This window comes from Esox lucius, chromosome 2 (assembly GCF_011004845.1).
Source record: "Esox lucius isolate fEsoLuc1 chromosome 2, fEsoLuc1.pri, whole genome shotgun sequence".
Lineage (NCBI taxonomy): Eukaryota > Metazoa > Chordata > Actinopteri > Esociformes > Esocidae > Esox > Esox lucius.
Genome location: NC_047570.1, coordinates 30764570 through 30783464, shown reverse-complemented (window position 1 = coordinate 30783464; position 18895 = coordinate 30764570). Strand labels below are relative to the sequence as shown.

The following is an 18895-nucleotide window of genomic DNA, read 5'->3' as shown; positions in this document are numbered from 1 at the left end:
GTCAAAGATTGAGATAAGGCAGGAGGAAATTTGAAATCCCCAAATTTGAAAGTCATATTTCTTTTCCACGGTTGTAAACATTCATTAAAATTCATACAGCCTATCTGTCTTATGTCAGGGCAGCCCAACCCTGTTCCTGGAGATCTACTGTCCTGTAGGTTTTCTCTCCAACTCTAATTTAGCTGGATGAAAAGCTTGACCGGGTTTGTCACAAATGGGGTTGAAGAGAACCTGCAAGAGAGTAGATCTCCAGGAAGAGGAGACTGTTACTCAACAGCTGACTGTTGTTTGTGGCATGCCTAGACTGAGTTTTTATATCCCATAATGGATACAAATGTCACCACAATTTCTACAGTATTTACATTGTTATGCACGCAGGCACTGCATGTGCTAAATGACTTTTTGAACGTTTCCCAAGATAAGAACATTTTACTAGGTACCCAGGACAAGTCATTGAGTGTATTTGACCATGGGAGACAGAGATGCTGGGTTAATACTGAAGTGCAGGTCTGGTTGAGCTGAGCCTTTAAGGACAGATCCTATGACAATCGTCCTCCCAGGTATACTTTCACTTTTCAATATTAAAGGGGTGGGATTAATACTGTAGACAAAGACACTGCATAAACATGGCCAAGGGCCATTTAATAGCCTTTAATAGTTTAGGAAGAATTCTCAGTTTTTGGGGTCACTTAGCCCATCTAAGTTCATTTCCCAATAGTTACTTGCATGTAACTTGATGAATGTGACATTTTTCAGATTTTCTGGAAAACTTGGGAAAGGTCAATACTTAACGTATTATATAAATAACAATATTCCTGTAAAATCTTGGTGAATAGGATATTGTGACATTCACCAGCCTATCAGTGTTTATTAGGAAGGGAGGAATCTGACAAGACATTCCCAGTCAACACAGACAGCATTCAGCATTCCTCAAAGGACGCCCTTGTCTGTGTACAGCTGCAGACAGTTAGTCAGATTTGCCTTATTTACAGTTAGACAGATTACCCTAATTTAGGAGCAATTAGGGTAAAGTGCTTTATTCAAGGGCACAATGACAAATTTGTCACCTTGAAGGCTCAAAGTTTCAAACCAGCGACCATTTGAAAATAACGGCCCATCACTCTACCAATGTGGCTATGACAGATTCTTATATTCTTACAACACATCACTCCTCTCCTTCATTCTCCCCATCATGTCCTCCTCTCCCTTATTCTCCCCATCATGTCCTCCTCTCCTTCATTCTCCCCATCATGTCCCCTACTCTCCTTATTCTCCCCATGTCTTCCTCTCCTACATTCTCCCCATCATGTCCTCTTCTCCTTCATTATCCCCATCATGTCCTCCTCTCCCTTATTCTCCCCATCATGTCCCCTACTCTCCCTTATTCTCCCCATCATGTCCTCCTCTCCTTCATTCTCCCCATCATGTCCTCCTCTCCCTTATTCTCCCCATCATGTCCTCCTCTCCTTCATTCTCCCCATCATGTCCCCTACTCTCCTTATTCTCCCCATGTCTTCCTCTCCTACATTCTCCCCATCATGTCCTCTTCTCCTTCATTATCCCCATCATGTCCTCCTCTCCCTTATTCTCCCCATCATGTCCCCTACTCTCCCTTATTCTCCCCATCATGTCCCCTACTCTCCCTTATTCTCCCCATCATGTCCTCCTCTCCTTCATTATCCCCATCATGTCCTCCTCTCCCTTATTCTCCCCATCATGTCCCCTACTCTCCCCATCATGTCCCCTACTCTCCCTTATTCTCCCCATCATGTCCCCTACTCTCCCTTATTCTCCCCATCATGTCCTCCTCTCCCTTATTCTGCCCATCATGTCCTCCTCTCCTTCATTCTCCTCATCATGTCCTCCTCTCCCTTATTCTCCCCATCATGTCTTCCTCTCCCTCTAGTTACAGTAAAGTTACAGTTAAAGTCCAGACGATAGGAGAACAATGCCTTTGAAGCTCTGCTGTGGGGTTTGGTGTTTTCTAGGACACAATGTGTTCTGGTTTGTCATGGACACCGGGCCTTCAGAGGACAGTGTCAGTGTGAACAGGGTCAGTGTGAACAGGGTCAGAGTGAACAGGGTCAGTGTGAACAGGGTCAGTGTGAACAGGGTCAGTGTGAACAGGGTCAGTGTGAACAGGGTCAGTAGAGCTCGGGATGAGTGCACTGTCAGATTATACTGGCGTCGTTGGCTGTCAGCAGAAATGGAATCTATCGTGCGCAAAGTGGATAAATATTGACACACACCATGCTTAAATGCAAAGCAGGATGACTTTTATTTAGTTGGAAGGAGATTGTGTGCCTCAGACCTGGGTTCAAATACTTTTTAAAATATATGAATTATATTCACCTGTATTCAAAAGACATACTCACATATGTTTCATTTTTAAAGATAAGTGTATATTCAAGCATTCAGGGTTCCAACCAGCCTTCAACACCCCTGGTTTCTTCAAATCTTTTTATGACATTGCTTCTACATTCACAAAGTATTAATTTATCTGATGTGCTTATCTCAACTACCTTTTTGATATCAAAATTAATTACTATTACTTTTTTTATTTGTATTTATTCTAATGCTATATACTGGTTTACATGCAAATAAACACTTACTGCTCAGTGAAAAGGCTACAAACTATTTTATTAGTCTAATATGGCAAAGAACTGTCTATTATAAAAAAATTCACATCTTCGAAATTGAATATTGAGAAATCTAATATTTATCTTTTGGAAAAGCATTTGTAAAAAAAAAAAAAAAATCCCTAACTTCTTGTATGTCTGCACACACTTCAGACACACCACACACACCAGTGTCTTAACTGCACCCGAACCCAAAACAGATTTAAATGCCCAGGTCAGTTGTGTAAACAGGCCGGTTAGTGACCACAAGCAGACCTCTCTCTCAGACCTTGTACACAGATAGTGAGAGTCTAGGTGCCAAGCAGATCCCATAATGAAGGCATTGAATGTGATTACATAGATGGGAGTCAGGTCTTGTCAGTTCCACCGCTGAGGAGTTCTTAAGGCCACAGGGACTAGGAGAAAACACCCCTGACCGCTCTGGAACAGATGCTATAATGGCACGGATTGAGAGCAGAGACATCCTTCTACCTGCACCACACACAAGAACCCATTTATGTTATTACAGCTCCATACTGCACCCTAGTGGTGAACATGACAAATGTCAAGCCAAAGCTATCCATGTTTTTCAGTCAGCATGACTTCAAAAGGAAAATAAAAGTACATTTCCATTATATAAAAGACAGCAGCCAGTTTTGAATTGTTTTTTTTTCGCCCCCTTTTTTATTGGAAGGAAATGTGTTCTCTCCATTTGACTACAAAAACAGGTTGATTCCAATAATCATCGTCAGAGCTTCACAAGGTGAAAAAGCTGAGCTGAGTGTCAAATCAAGGGTTGAATTAAAAACTTTGTACAGTATAAGTCACACAGTTTAAAAAAATAAAACTGTTAAAAAAAAAACACAAAAAAAAAACAAAAAAAATAAAAGGTGCGAGTGTGTGTGTGTGTGGAGAGGGAGGGACCAACGACGATTCGAGAGAACTAATCATCCAGGGAAACTTGAGATCCGCCAGCCTTCGTGGCCGGCGGTATGGGTAACATTCCTGTACAGAGTCCATCCCAAGTCGGCATGTGCCAGTATGGGTTCACCGGATTCGCTTCTGCTGGCGAGCGCGGTAAATGTCGTGTACGGGCGGGGCCACGGCGCCCTTGTCCTCCTCTTCGTCCGAGTCCGCGTTGGGTCTCTTCAGGGACTTGGCCACGGCGTGGTTTTCCATGGGGCCGTTGCCATCTCCGCTGGCGTCAGGCTGCCGGCCGGTGATCAACTCCACAGCCGCGTCGACAGCTGAGAGCGGTGGAAGAGACAGATATTCTCATGTGTGCTAACAGGGAAAACACACGTGCAAACAGAAGCTCGCTGATCTACAACACATTTTGAGCCACTTACTCTCTGGTAGTGTACATCTCCTGAAGTTTTCCATCAGCTCGTCCACTTGCACAAAGGGACCCTGCAGAAACCCAACATGACACCAGCGCAACTAAGTCAAAAGATATCAGCCGTCAAACAATACTTTATCATCTACGGCAGAGTTTATACAGCCATGGAAAAAGCCAGGCGACTTCGCCATCAGTCAGGGTAGCTACTGACCACAAAGCAGGTGGGTGGAGGCAGTAGCTTCATTAGGACAACCGCGGCAGGGGGGACCGGGAACACTCCTCCCGGTACAGGGTGCAGTCCAGGGGCTGTGGGACCAGGCACACACCTTATCACACAACATCTCAAGGGGTGAATTGAAATTCGGAGCCGCTCGGCTGCACAATGCGAGCGGGCCAGAGGAAAATGAGGCTAGTTACGTACGGGCGAGGTGGCGTGGCTGGTAGGGGATCATCTGGTTGGTGTCAGGTTTGGGGTACTCTGGCTTGCGGTCCGCTTCGTCCTTCTGCGTGGGAGCGGACGGGGTCACCACTGTCTCAGTCTGGAGCAGTGCTGCCAGTTTGGCACGGGACACATCCTAAACACAAACACAGAATTATAACGAGTGGGTATCCCCCAACTACAGCGGTCGGTGGAACTTGTGTGTTGCTGTAGACTACATAACTGGTCCAAACCTTGTATCCAAGGGCTTTGAGTTCACTAGCGGAGCAGGGATACAGGTCCATAAACTTGTACCGGTCCACAAGCAGCGCCGTCTCCTTGCCTTCATACTCGTCCCGGAAGGCAGTGAAACGCCTGCGCTCCACCTTCAGGATACTGGCCAGGTCCCCGATGTTACTCTCGAAGGCTAGGAACCGGGCCCAGATCTCACTGGAGGAGAGGGGCGGACACAAAACCACGGGTCAGCAACGCCTCAAAACACACAGACATAATGTGACTGTCATGAAATGTCATCATACCCAGACTTCTCTGGCGACAGGCTTCCTGAGGTGAGAACACGCTCAAATAGAACTCTAGTGTTGTTGTCCTCTGAAAGGAGAGAGATACGAAGACAGAAAATGTTTTAACACATCGCTGGGCCCAAGTCTTAAATAGTCACGGGGTGTTTCAGATGGACCGATAGATTCTGTGCAGTCTTAAACACAATGGCTCACCAATAACACCAATCAAGGAGTGTCACTACGACAAAATCAATGAATGGTTGGTTTTATTGTTACACAAGAAGAGGAATGACCACTAATCCCTTGACTGCTTGGCGAGCGACCATACATGAGATCACCTGCTATTCTGCACAACTGTGCTCTGGTTCTCCGTGGCTGAGGTAAAACCTTTGAACGGGTTAACGTCCGTGAGGTCCTGGGGCCAGATGGAACACTAGGCTGCGTAGGCGGTGCATAAAAGAACAGCTGGCCGATGTTCACCGATCTCCCTGCCTATATCTACCTCTCCCTGAACCAGTCCGTAAAACCATCATGGTTTCAGTCAAACCACCATGTGCCCAAGAACACAAAGACAAACTTGACACAATGATTGTTGCCCACCAGACCAGCACGCACATCTGTAGCCATGAAATGCTTTAAAAACTCACACACAAACAAAGACTCCAGTCGGCCAAGTCGTAGACTGTTCTCTATAGTACAGCACGGCAGGTATGGCAAATGTTAAACATGACTGCCAAATGATTACTCACGCTAACCTCTTAGTACACTACACACCCACACACACTAAACTTACAAACAAAAGCGCACAACTAGCCGTTACACATTAACATGTTAGATAGTCTATAGTCATTACTTAATACTGCTCATTAGGTACACATTTCTGGTAATACTATCTCGCATTTACTTGTATTGTCGACTACCTTTTTTTTTTTTTTACTCTGCATTGTAGGACAAGGGCCTATACGATCGTAGTTCCCTTTTAGTCCGCAACTGTTGTTTACAAAGCACATCACTAATGTCTCATGACTGGATCTAGTGCCTACACAAAAGCATTAATCCTCCAGTCCTCCGAGGAACCCACCACACGTCACTTACCGTTAAGGTGCGAGAGGTAATCAATGTACGCAAGTATATACTCTGGAATGTCTCCATATTTCTTCAAGCCCAGCTCAAATATCTTAAAGGCCACCGATTTGTCCTGTGGGGGAAGGCAACGGAAGACCAGAAATTCAGAAAATATGGTTCCCGGCTATATGAGTTCATTTAACTTTCCACCCTCGGCACAGCAGGCCACAGATCTAGGAACATGGATTAACTTGTACATGCATTCGCCTTTGTCCACGTCTCCCGTTTTAAAAATCATTAGAGCCCCCCAACCCCCCCCCCCCCCCCCCAAGAGATGTCAAGAAGAGCCTGTTGATATCCACCTTGCTGCAGTAGTACTCCATTAGTGCTGCTGTCACATAGACATGGTGGCGCGTGCGCATGTCTTCCCGGGCTTTTTTGAAGATAATGCGTCCCGACTTGATGCCCTCGGCCCGCCTGCCAAACTTCATGTACTGGATGTAGACCAGGGTGGGGTCGATGTCCTCGATGGCCAACAGACGGTTGTAGATGCTGTGGACCTTCTCGTGCTTCATTCGACTCTGATGACGAGTGGAGAGGGTTATTAATTCAAAGACGCGCCTTCGCCCAAACATCCCGGACGTAAACACCGCAGTTAGATGCTCTGAGGTAAAATCAACAGAGAGTCACTAGCAAATGACAGTGAACGGTGAGGTCCCCCCCGGGCAACTTTGACGTCTTATCGCGACACCACGCTTCGTTTTGGCAGGGCTCCCTGGGACAAATGACCAGCCAACCGGTGGCCTCAGGGCTGCTCACCTCCTCATAGTCGGCAAATGCAAAGTACAGCAGCATGTTCTTCCTCAGTAGAGTTCCAATGGCACGCTCGTAGATGTTCGCTGCCTCGTCGCTGAACAGCTTGGAGTTGTTCATGTCCTTGGAAGCCAAAGTAAGGGTTAGAGGACACAAGCGGCACTCAGAACATGACAGGCCTAAACCCGAAGACCTCTTCCCACACTGAGATCCAGCATGCTGCCGTGTAGCCCCAACATACCCCCTTCTCTGCCAGGAGCTTGCTGGAGTACTCCAGAAACTGGGCCGCCTCGTACCACACGTCAGGGTGATGGCCCAGCACCAACAGGCACTGCTCGTAGGCGAACATCACTGCAACACAGGACACAGCCTTAACATCAGGGCTCATCAAACACTGGGCCTCCCCTAATGTTTGCGTGACATCAGAAAGGTCCCACTGGAGCAAAGTCACCAGCCACTGGCAAAATAAACACAGGGGCCCTGAACACACCCACCTCTCTTAGTAATGAGCGTGTGGTCCTCAGTGCGTAAGGGGTTGCTCTTCTCCCATTGGATGTACTTCTTCCACATCTCCACCTGCACCGCCTCCTGGGGGGAGTTCTGCGGAGGCACTGATGGGGCGTTCCTATCCAGGCCCTTCATCACCGTTTCATACTCCTGAGGAGAGAGATGTTGGAAAGCGGTGAGAGGCAGAAGAACAAGCTTTGGCTTGAGGAGCAGTAGGCTGCACTGGAGCCCATGCAGAAGCATGCATGGACTGGAGACAGCAGCTTAGAGTGCTGGACCACCCGAGGCCACTAAAGAGGGAGTCTTATATCAGCTGAACTTTATCGCTTACCACACCACGGGCATTAGTGTGAGACTCTTACCTTGGCCACCCTCCTAGCATTCATGTAGTCTCTGCTGCGGTCCTCGATCATCTTCTTAGCCAGATGCACATTGATGCCCTGTTTGTATGGTACAGAGCTAGTTACCATCACGACAGATGAGAAACCAAATCAATGTACCCTGTAGGAGGGTTGTTATTTTGCCTCCCATATGGGTCATTGGTCATGAGTCTCACCTCCTCATACTTGCTGTAGTCTCTCCAAAGCTGCTCAATGTTGATCATGGGGTTCACACAGCCCCTCTGGTAGACCCTGCGCACAGCTGTGATTCGCTGGTTTTCAGCATATGAACCAACCGCTTCACTGGAAGGACATGAGGGAGGGAGGAAGTGAGTGTCTTGAATAAATAAAATAAACTAGGCAGTAAAGCAATACTTACACTCCTTTGAGGAAGTTGATGTAATCCACCCATATCTGAGGGGGGAGAGCAGCAGAATTAGAGGCCACAGCCTGGAAGATTTCAACAAAGCAGATTTCTCTGAATCCATGTCCTAATTTCCAACTGCCAATAATTTGTGATTTACCTGGTAGGACATGATCTCCATCCCAATTTTATCCAGCGCAAAGTCATACGCCTGGGCCATCTTCTCTCTGGTAATGGACATGTGTTCAACATGGGTTAGAAGTTGTCTTGCATCATTCTTTAAGAAAAACCTTCAGTTCTTCGAGTGACGGAGGTGCAAATCTACTCGGCACTCTGCGCTCCAGAACTTCAAACAAAAGTTAAAGGATCGACTATAAGAAGCCTTTGGTAGGCATTTGTTATGAATGCCTGGATGACGTCAATCTTGAATTTAAGCGGTGTGTATTAGGGAAACTATCCGGGTTTATTGGAACATCATGGAGGGAAGAGTTTGCACCATAACCAGGTCTTGTAAAATGGAGGAAGACCGTTTGGAGCATTTGGAGAAAGACGAAGCCATCCCTTGTCTTTCTCCAAATGTGAACCTGTCAGTGGTTACATTGTATGTAGGACAAAGAATGAAAGATAACTCACCAGACCATATTCCCTTTTCCATTGCTCCTTAAATCAAATTATGCATCTGTGTGTTGGCCGGGGATACAAGTATTTTCCAATTGGCGGCCCTCCCATAAATTCCAGCATTGTGAAGCTCACAACATAGTTATGGTTGCGACTGGGTATCAGAAGTGCTGATACAATTCTGCTGCAATTTCTGAGGCTTTGCTTTTGTGACATCGAGCAACTCTGCTGATATAGTGGGGAGAACAAGTATTTGATCATCATTCTTTGGGGATGCTTTTCTGCAAAGGGGACAGGACGACTGCACCGTATTAATGGGAGGATGGATGGGGCCATGTATCGCGAGATGTTGGCCAACAACCTCCTTCCCTTAAGAGCATTGAAGATGTGTCATGGCTGGTTCTTCCAGCATGACAAAGACCCGAAACACACAGCCAGGGCAACTAAGGAGTGGCTCCGTAAGAAGCATCTCAAGGTCCTGGTGTGGGCTAGCCAGTCTCCAGACCTGAACCCAATAGAAAATCTTTGGAGGGAGCTGAAAGTCCGTATTGCCCAGTGACAGCCCCGAAACCTGAAGGATCTGGAGAAGGTCTGTATGGAGGAGTGGGCCAAAATCCCTGCTGCAGTGTGTGCAAACCTGGTCAAGAACTACAGGAAACATGATATCTGTAATTGCAAACAAAGGTTTTTGTACCAAATATTAAGTTCGGTTTTTCTGATGTATCAAATACTTGTCATGCAATAAAATGCAAAATTAATCACTTAAAAATCATAGTGGGATTTTCTGGATTTTTGTTTTAGATTCCGTCACTCACAGTTGAAGAGTATCTATGATAAAAATGATAGACTTCTACATGTATTGTAAGTGGGAAAACCTGCAAAATCGACAGTGTATCAAATACTTGTTCTCCCCACTGTCAGCTTCGACTGGTGACCACTGTTCCTCTTTGCCAAAGCAATTTGTCAATTTTCAAGATATACACCCTGATTTTTATTCCCTTTGACAGAATTGAATAATTCTGCAGTATTTGTGACTGATGCACCTGCAATTCAGGAACCAACTATTTGGCCACTTTGGAACTCGGTTAGCTGCCTCACACTACTTTGAGAACCCAAATGTGAAAGTGCAAAATGTCAAACACCTGCCTTACACACACGTGCACTGTTAACCAGCAATCATCAAGATTAAATAGTTTTATAGCGACTTCAAAGTACCAGTCCTTTTCCATGTGGTGTTCCTATCATCTTGTCCATCCCCTATGTAACACAATATTAAGACGGGGGTACGGGGGGTAGCCAGGAAGACTAGTGGTTAGGGCATCTCATTAGTTCCCAAATGGTCCAAGGTTGTAACACCCCAACCACCAAGGTGAAAGCTACGTTGTTCCATCCCCGAGTTGGAAAGGTACCACTAGTTGCTTCTCCCCCCCCCTTAAGAGTCCCACCAAGTTGTTGCTGGAAATAAGACAAGGTTCAAGTACAATACTCTGTGCTTGAACCAGAGCAGCCCATCCCAAAATCCCAACACATTGTTTCCCGTTCAAGTTCCAATCCTGGGTAACCTACTTGTAACTGGGCAGCTTCCCTTTGGTCTCTCGGACGTAGGAGAGGTAGCACTTCCACAAGTCGATGTGCAACACTTTCATCAGACATCTCTGAAATAACTAAAGCGGGAGAGAAGGACCAAAGGTTTAAAGAAAAAAAAATCCTGACAGAATCAGCCACAATTGTAATGCTGTTGGCAATGAAATGGATGAGCTTGATGATTTGTAGAGTGCCTTTCTGTAAGTAAAAGTGGGAGATTCTCTCTGGGGAACCAAAGCACACAGACAACAGGGATACTGGTACTCCCCGTACAAAGCAAAATTATTGTTGTTCATACCACTGTGTATGTATCGTGTGACTACACCCATATCTTTTTATTGACATCAGGATGCACTTTTGGAAAAGGGTAAGGAAGCATTTCAATGTTAGTGGTGAATCTGACAAGCATGTGATTTTGATTTGGTAGAGACCTCATGCAAACACGGGAAGACAGCTGAACAAAGCTCACTGCAACAGACGGCAGGGTACTCCGGGTCAGCTCAGGCATTAGCAATCACCAAGGGTGCCTGACTGCTAGGGGACCACAAGCCCAAATTAAAATCTCTGGGAAATCAGTCTCAGCTTACTATAGTGGAAGCTTAGTATAATACACAAGCATAACTGTGTTACTGTAGTACTCAGCAGTTTGTTTTGATCAGCTGTTGATCAGGCATGTCACCTCCCCATCCCTCTCCCACAGGCGTGGCATATTTTTTTTTAAATATGTTAACCAGCCAGGCAGCCACTGCCATTGGATAGTCATTCCCAAATCACAAAGCTCTGGGAAAAATTAAGAGACCACTTCACCCTTTTCTTTCCTTCCAAAAAAGTCAACAAGGTAAGTTGTGAATGAGGAAAAGGGTTAAAATTAAGAGACCACTGCAAATGTAACGCTTCTGTTCCTCACTCAATACTTTCCTTTTCAACTATTTAGGAAAGGAAAGAAAAAGTTGCAGTGGTCTCTTAATTTCTTAATATTTTTCATGGCTATAACAAATTGGGTAGGAGCATCACGTTGTGGAAGGGTATAAGCAACTGTAGTGCAAAATAGCAAAATATTTGAAACCAGGTGTTTGAATCCTGGTCGGGCATACCAACACCCCAGGCTGATCTCCCACACTACTGACTCCTTGTGGTAGATTATGCACCTGCGAGCTCAATTGCGGTTATAAAATTAACTCTTTAATGCGAGTAATTGGCCATAGCCGTAATTGCTAACTAAAAGGGCATTATGTAAGAACTGTACAGTACTACCAGCATAAAAACAAGCAGAAATGACCAATATCTGCAGTTAATGTTTTAAGTTAATGTTTCAAATAATATATATTTCTACAAAATTAGTGACTGACATTCCCTATTTAAACGTTCTCACCGGTCCATCAATTAGTTAGCATTGACTTGTGATCTCCTTATACTAGCCAGTGCTAATAACTTGTTCGGGAAGGGAAATGGAGGAGATAAGGGGTGCAATTATTTAGAGGCAGGATTCTACACAGTGCCCCTTTAAATATACTGATAGAAAAATAAAAGGTTTTTTTAGTAATTTAACCTCAATCTATTGTAAAAGGGGCTGGGAAATAAATGTGAGTTCTAAAATATAATGAAGTGTTAGTTGAAGCCCAGATTTCTTTCAGTTTATTCTTCCCTTTACGCAAAATGCTGTTAAAACCGTCTGGAATAAACCTAGTAAGGGCTAATTAAGAGAATCAGCATAAATATACATCAAAACTAATCATAGTAAGTGCTGAGCGTTTAGAGTTCTGTATGTTGCCATATTCGGTGACTAAGAGGAAGTAATCCATTTGCATTGAATCTACAGTACAATGGATTTGGCTATGTACACAGTGATAACTTGAATGGCTTGAGTTGTTCAGGCAACACTGAATGAGTCACAATCCAGTCTGATTAATGACCGGACTGACAGTCCTCGGTTAGGCGAATGGTACGGATTTTGGTATGAATGACACTCACCTTTTCTACCTTGTCATAGTTTTTTGCCTTGATCTGTGGACAGAGTGTAAAGGTAGTGTTAATTAAGAATGTAGGTGTTACCATTGTATATATGGAAAATCATGCATGCATGCAAACACATACTTACAACCCCTTTCAGATCAACAAAGTGAAGTTCACACAAGAAAGACCATTTCAAGATTCATTGTGTAAGAGCAGGGGTTTATTCTCATTGTACATCATGGACCAAACATAAGCCACATGATAAACCTGTAGTGAGATTATTTTAATGTCTAAACAAAGTAAAAAGCTTTAGTGAAAGGACAAGTCCACATTCCCATATATGAATACCCACTCTTCCCAATAAAGTACAGCCTAGTATTAGAAATAGGCTCAAACACTACAAGGAAAGCAATCTCTGTAAGCATATAAAAAGCAATCTCACATTGGTCGCATCATTACACGGGGCGTGACCAAACCAGATCCCAATCACAACCAGTTACTGACAGCAAGCCGAGGCTAAGGTCATTGGCTGTCAAAGGCAGGACACAGGTTCCAGAAGATTCATGCAGCAGACGTTTGGGTGGACGAATTAGTCCTGAGTCAGTTCTGACCCTATTCCAAGACCTCCCTCTAAGCTGCACTAGATAGTACCAGCTTAGCATAACGAGAGACATCAAGCTTTACTGGAGGTACCAGTTGGCCCGGCTGACAGAAAGCCTGTATGCGTGACAGGCTAAGGCCTCCAAATGCAGCAGACTTGCTACATGTACTCAACAAATGCAGAAGACTTGTTACTGTGGCCTTTTGTTGTTGCAATGGCAATGCTGGTGAATCCAGGAAATGAACAAACACATAGTAACAGGAAATATTCAGGTATTCCGATGGAAGAATATATATTGTACCTTGAATAACCCGATATATAGCCCGACATTTAAAAACCTGGTTAATGTCCTTCAATTCTAAGAGCATTACAGCTAAATGTCACCTACGGGAGAGTTTGGCCTTTCAGCTTAGTGTTGTGTGTGCTAGTCAAGAGAATTGCCATTTGAGAAAATCAACAGAAACTGAAAAATAACCTTCCAATGTAATTGTGTATCTAAAGGAGGGGGATCATTGCAAGTTGACTGGGGAAAAACAAAAATCTATTTTAAGAGTCAGAACCAGAGATAAGTAGGATCATGCTGAATGCAAGTCTATGGTGTTGTAGTGTTGGACATAAGAGAATAGATTGAAACAGGAAGTGAGACTGTTTAATACCAATGATTTGAGGCAGTTCATTTTCATGGTCAACACTACCTACACCACTAACTCACCCTATAACATGCATTTGGTACCAACTAAAAAGACATTAGCTGAGAAAAACATTCCAGCTAAAACAATGAAACCAGGCCAAACCCAATATATACCATGAAGACTACAAAGACTAATCTAAGCATCAGTCGCTCGGGGAATTAAATGTTCTCAGATTTGACAAAACACTGTTTGAAATTTCATCAACCAAATAAAGAATCAATGTTACAACAACCAAGGCTACTTGAACGATTCAGGCCGAAATAAGAGCAAGTATGTCAAGACAGCAACTTTGTTATGAATATCTGTAAAATATCCATAAGGCTGGGTTCCACAACATTCAAAATGGTATGTTCCAAACTAGAATCAGTTCAGTATCAAAGCATTTAAGCACACCAAAACCAAATCACACAATCACTAAGCCTACTACCTAGCACACATTCAAAAACCAACATAAGGCAGAGTTTACTATAAACTAGTTAAATGAATGGCAATTTCTAGGGGCAACCCTGAAGTGTCATCTCAAAATGGGATTAAGTCTAGAGAATTGTTATGGGGAAGGAAGTTGTGGACTCGACTGCAATAATCATTAACACCACAAAGAAAAGATGCAATAAGTCACAGTACAGAATTCTTCTGGTTATTTGTTTTATTAAACATTATGCAATTTAAAATCACTTTCTCAAAAAAAGTTGAGTATACAGTGTTTGTATTTTCTTGCATGCTTCTGCATGCACAGGTCAATTGCTTGACATTTCACCAGTGACTGAAACTATTGAAACAGACAAAGATTCACATATGAAATGCCACAAAAGGCCAGATTTGACACAGAACCATGATAACATCCCCCTAGGTTGCACCTCATTTTGGTGTCTTGCAATGAGTGTGTGTGCATTAGTAAACACCCTAATTGCCATAAATTGATTTGTTAATAATATGGGTGGTTGGAGTCATGAACGCTGAATGACTAAGTGGCGGTAAATCACACACTGGGTATTAAAGTAACTTTTTTGGTTTGTGGTATTATTCGTTTTATTGCCGGGACAGGAGAAAAAAAAGAGACTATGGAGACAGGTATGTAGAGATTCTGAGGAAAAGTAGAAACAGTGATCAGGTAGCTGGCCACCACAGCAGACTAAAGCACTTCACAGTTATAATAAATGTTTACAAGTTGAAAATGGCAGTAAGGCACCGCTTGGGGTTTGCGATGGCTAACAAAACCCGGCTAAGGACCGTTAGTCACAACGTTGAGTTGTGACTAACGGCCGTTAGCCATGATATATTAGCCAAACCAAACTCCACGCCTGCCTAGCAACTTAATTAACTGAAACATTAGATTATGCTTAAGATATATTAACATTTGTCTTCGACACATTTTAATGCTAGTACATTATCAACATTACAGTGTTAGTGTTATTGTAGTTGCAAAAAAAAAGTGAGAACATGCTTTATCAACTGAAAGGTTGAGGTTAGTAGTAGGCTGAAAACTGCAATGTATTTTCGCCTGCTTAAAAACAGAACTGCCGAATATCCTAAATGTGTTATATTAGAATTAATTTTTACAACTAATCAGAAAAAAAAATTGCTTTCAGATAATTGAGGTAAGAAATTAGTGGCAAGGCAAGGCTCACAACATTCCACAAAATTACTTTTTTGGAAGACTACAGCAAGCTTAACTTGAATATTAAACACAAGCAATGGAAAAAAGTCAATATTTCTAGAAATACTTTTGTATAATATTACTGTTTTTATCTTATTAACTGGGGAATATGAAATGCATTTATATGAAAGAAATTACCCGATAGTGAGAAGTTGTTGTAAATACCAAAAAAAGTGGTAAATATCCCATGTCCTAACAGGCAGAAGTCTGATCTTGCCAGACTATTAGTCAAGTGGGTAATTAACATTTAGAAAAGGGGTACAAAAGCAAAGTCATCCAGGACAGCAGAAGGCAGGTTTCAACTACAGACATTTATTCGAAACCCATTTTTCTTTTGCTGAGGTTTGGAGAAAAACAAAAGTTACTGACAAATAACCTATTGGGTCATACAACATCATGTAGACCAAGCTCCACTTCAATTTGCCTCTAAAGTTGCAATTTGTGAAACGATTATTTGCGTAAATGACCAGACAACAACTGCAGTTAATGTTTTAATTTGATGTTTCAAATAGTTTTTTTTCCTACAGAATTGTTCAGAGTACCTGAGATACTCCCATATAAACCTTTCTGCTGGTCCATCTATCAGTCTTGCAGTCTCCGAATGCTCGCTTTAGATGCTTGCAGGGCTATACCCACTACCCTCAACCACCCTGGACCTGCTAAAACTAGCTAAACAGTCGTGTTTACTAAAGGAGACAAGTTGTGTTATCGTTTAAATTCAGTTAGGGCAAATATTAGAGGGAGGAACGGACAGTGCCCCGTTAAAAGGCATAAGCTACCGCTGGCAAAAAACTATTTAGGTTATTCAACTGTAATTGTTTCCTTGCAAGAGAATGATTGTCGTACCAAATTACGTACAAGTTAAACCATGAAAGTTTCTGATTTTCAGGCATATATTAATGCTAGACATGATACAGACTGGGGCAATAAGTGGATGACAATGATTAGAATAAAGCAAATTAATAAACCCATGCTTTCTATCAATGCAGGGAAACGGGCTGCATGTTAATATGCAATTGGACTGAACGGATAATGAAGCACTTCAGCCACTCCATTTGAGTCACAGTTCTGTTTTTTCCTGCAGAAAGTGTGACGTCATAACTCCCAGACAATAGAAACGCAATGGCAGGCAGTTGTCACATTTACTTTCTATGCAGACTTTGTACATCAACCAAAGAAAGCACAAATGGGTAATTTAATGGAAACCTAGATAGAGTCTGCAGCCCTTTTTCTCTTATTCCAGCAGCAACACACCAGCAGCCATGATAATAAAAATTAGAAAATATCCCAGATTCCATGAAGGTTGAATCAGATGTTTTTGCACTGGGCTGGAACAAAAGCATGCATAATGCAGAACAAAGACTGGACAACCGGTTCAAGTAACTTAATACGATAGGTACATTACTACTTTACACAGAATAAGAGGCATGGGCTTGATTTTCAAACTGGGAATACGAGTTGCTCCCACCCCCCAACCTGCGTTCACCTGCTGTAGACAGCAGAGATGACTACGCTGGATCAGTCAGGCACAATGAGGCATAACATTTTTTTTAAACCCAGAAGCTTGGTCTGTAACACGCTCACCCCAGTCACACATACTTACCCACATCATCACAAAAAAATAAGTGGATTACAAGCATCCGTTTGCATTTCTAACATTAAAGGGACTTACGGCTCATCTAAGATGTAAGCAATACTGTGTGGTTATAAAAAAAAGTGGAATTGGGGGAGCTTAAAAACCTGAGAAGTTAAATTATTTGCTAGGTCAGCCATTTAAAGGGTGAACAGCAGGCTAGGTAAGTGTCAAGGGGATGTTTAAATTTACAGTAGTGGTAGCTGCTTGTTGGGAGTGGGGGCATAACTGTGCTGCAAAGGTGTTAAGCTGGACACAATCTCCACTCATACTGTTTGTGATCCAAAAGAAAAATGACCTCGAAGAAATGACACAGGAGGCAATAAATTGACACGACAAGTGAATAAAAGGCTAAAGCACTCCAATACCATTAAAACGTTTTAATGCTGTTGCAGATCAAACATGCAACAAATGCACTTAACCCAATTTAAAGATCTTGAAATATTTTTTTGTTTTTACTCAGGAACATACAGTCTGCTTGCTGAAAAGGAAAATGTTAAGTCTGTAACCTAAACCCCTAGAGCTTTTTTTGAACCATTTGGATGAAGTGGACCTATTTTAGTGTGAAAGTCACATTGTTGATCCTGTAAGGATATGCACACCCATGCAAACATGTCTTTTTGAGAAATGAAAAAGAAAATATTAACCTCAGCTTCAATGAATAGTTTCCAGAATCTGCCCGAACTTGGGAACTGGGCAACAAGTCGTTCATACGTCTTCCTTGCTTTGTCTATAGGTTGGTTCTAAAAGGGTAAAATGCATTTACATGTACACTTGTAACAAAAGTCCAATGATACATATATAATTGTTCTGTTAGATAGCCACCCACCACCCTCTTGCTCCCAACCCTCCCCCTCCCTGGCCCGCTCGATTACCCCAGGTAAGAGGAATGCAACCCTGTGTCACTAAACCTGTGCTTCTCGAATCAGAATGCTCCATGCGTCAAGGTCATATGGGTTTTCTTCCAACTTCTTCTCTGCCTTCTTGACCTTCTCTGGGACATACTCCGCTGTCTGTAAGACATACAAAAGACAGCGTTTAAACATGTTTTGGCTATACTGCACATTACCCAACTGTTTCAGTATTATAGGCAACTGTAAAACTGCATATATTATTAAAAAAATAAAAATAAAGAATTGTTCATAACCGCTACTCTTGTTAAGAGTTTGGACTACTTTGAGCCACCCAAGAAACGGAGTGGGACAAAGGCGGGCACGAGGCGGTGCTTGGTTGTTTACATGCATGACCAGCTTGGTTGGCTCGGAAACCGTGACTGTTAACTGACAATAAGTACTTTTTATTAAGCACTGAGAAAACGTTAATCACAGTGGTCAATCATTAATCTGCAGGCACTGCATGACAGGTAGTTACTAGCTCTCATGCAGTGAAATGGCAGCCCTGTACACCACTATTAAACAAATGCGCGGGTGATGAAGGGTTTATTCTAAACCAGACAAAAAGTAACAGTAGTATAAAGTTTCTCCACGCAAAGATAATGTCAGGTTGTGTGACGTAGCGTTAAGCAACCTAGCAAGGTAGACCACCAGATAATTAGTAATTTGCGACCAACATTGAACGGTTCACGCCAGCTACTGTAGCCATGTTAGCTAAAAGACGCTAACTACCGTCAGCAGCGGACGTTTCTCAAATTGTAGTTAGCAATATTACCACGTAAGCTAGCTTATTTCGTTTTCCAAAATATTGTCGATAATGCGTGGTTTTATGTACAAACGTATTTAAAACCAGAAATGATCAACGATATCTAGAGTGAACGCCGATCATTGTTGGTGTAGGCAAGGCCTAGGCATGTAGTGAGCCACCACCAGCTAACAAGGGTGAAAATGTAGCTAGCCATTTAAAACAGTACAGCTAAATTAGGTAACGTTAGTTAGCAAAGACTCAGTACAAACAACTGAATAATTATCTACCTGGTCTGCGGTTGCTTCCGTGGACATGACTGGTTACGCTTAGTGTTTCTATGTTCAATTGCAACAATGTCAACATACAAATAGTTTTATTTAAAAACGGCTATATCGCATGACCGCGCGACGACTCCAGCAGGTATGGAACACAGCCTACCCTGCTGTGAGTGACTGGCCGTTCTCTCAAAATGGCGTACGTGAACTCTTACT

At 43.0% G+C, this 18895-nt stretch overlaps 1 protein-coding gene across 1 annotated transcript; it reads right to left on the bottom strand.

Annotated features, from left to right (window-relative positions):
• Positions 1-2284: 2284 nt before the first annotated feature.
• On the bottom strand, positions 2285-18895 carry cstf3 (cleavage stimulation factor, 3' pre-RNA, subunit 3). The gene is made up of 20 exons (XM_010876451.5): positions 18692-18895; positions 17675-17776; positions 17411-17506; positions 12199-12231; positions 10210-10307; positions 8186-8252; positions 8041-8075; positions 7838-7964; positions 7644-7721; positions 7269-7431; positions 7016-7125; positions 6781-6897; positions 6324-6542; positions 5992-6094; positions 4915-4984; positions 4630-4825; positions 4379-4532; positions 4169-4263; positions 3968-4028; positions 2285-3865 (listed from the first exon to the last, which is right to left on the bottom strand). Exons 1-20 carry the CDS (start codon positions 18716-18718, stop codon positions 3666-3668), a joined length of 2151 nt encoding a protein of 716 aa, XP_010874753.1. The 5' UTR covers positions 18719-18895; the 3' UTR covers positions 2285-3665.

Bases quoted from the DNA above. Each gene is read 5' to 3' on its own strand.
- cstf3 (XM_010876451.5), bottom strand. From the start codon at position 18,718: ATGTCCACGGAAGCAACCGCAGACCAG. The intron at 17,507-17,674 runs GTTTAGTGACAC...TTACCCTTTTAG, and splicing joins TTCTGATTCGAGAAGCACAG to AACCAACCTATAGACAAAGC. The intron at 4,985-5,991 runs GTAAGTGACGTG...CTCTCCTTTCAG, and splicing joins TTACCTCTCGCACCTTAACG to AGGACAACAACACTAGAGTT.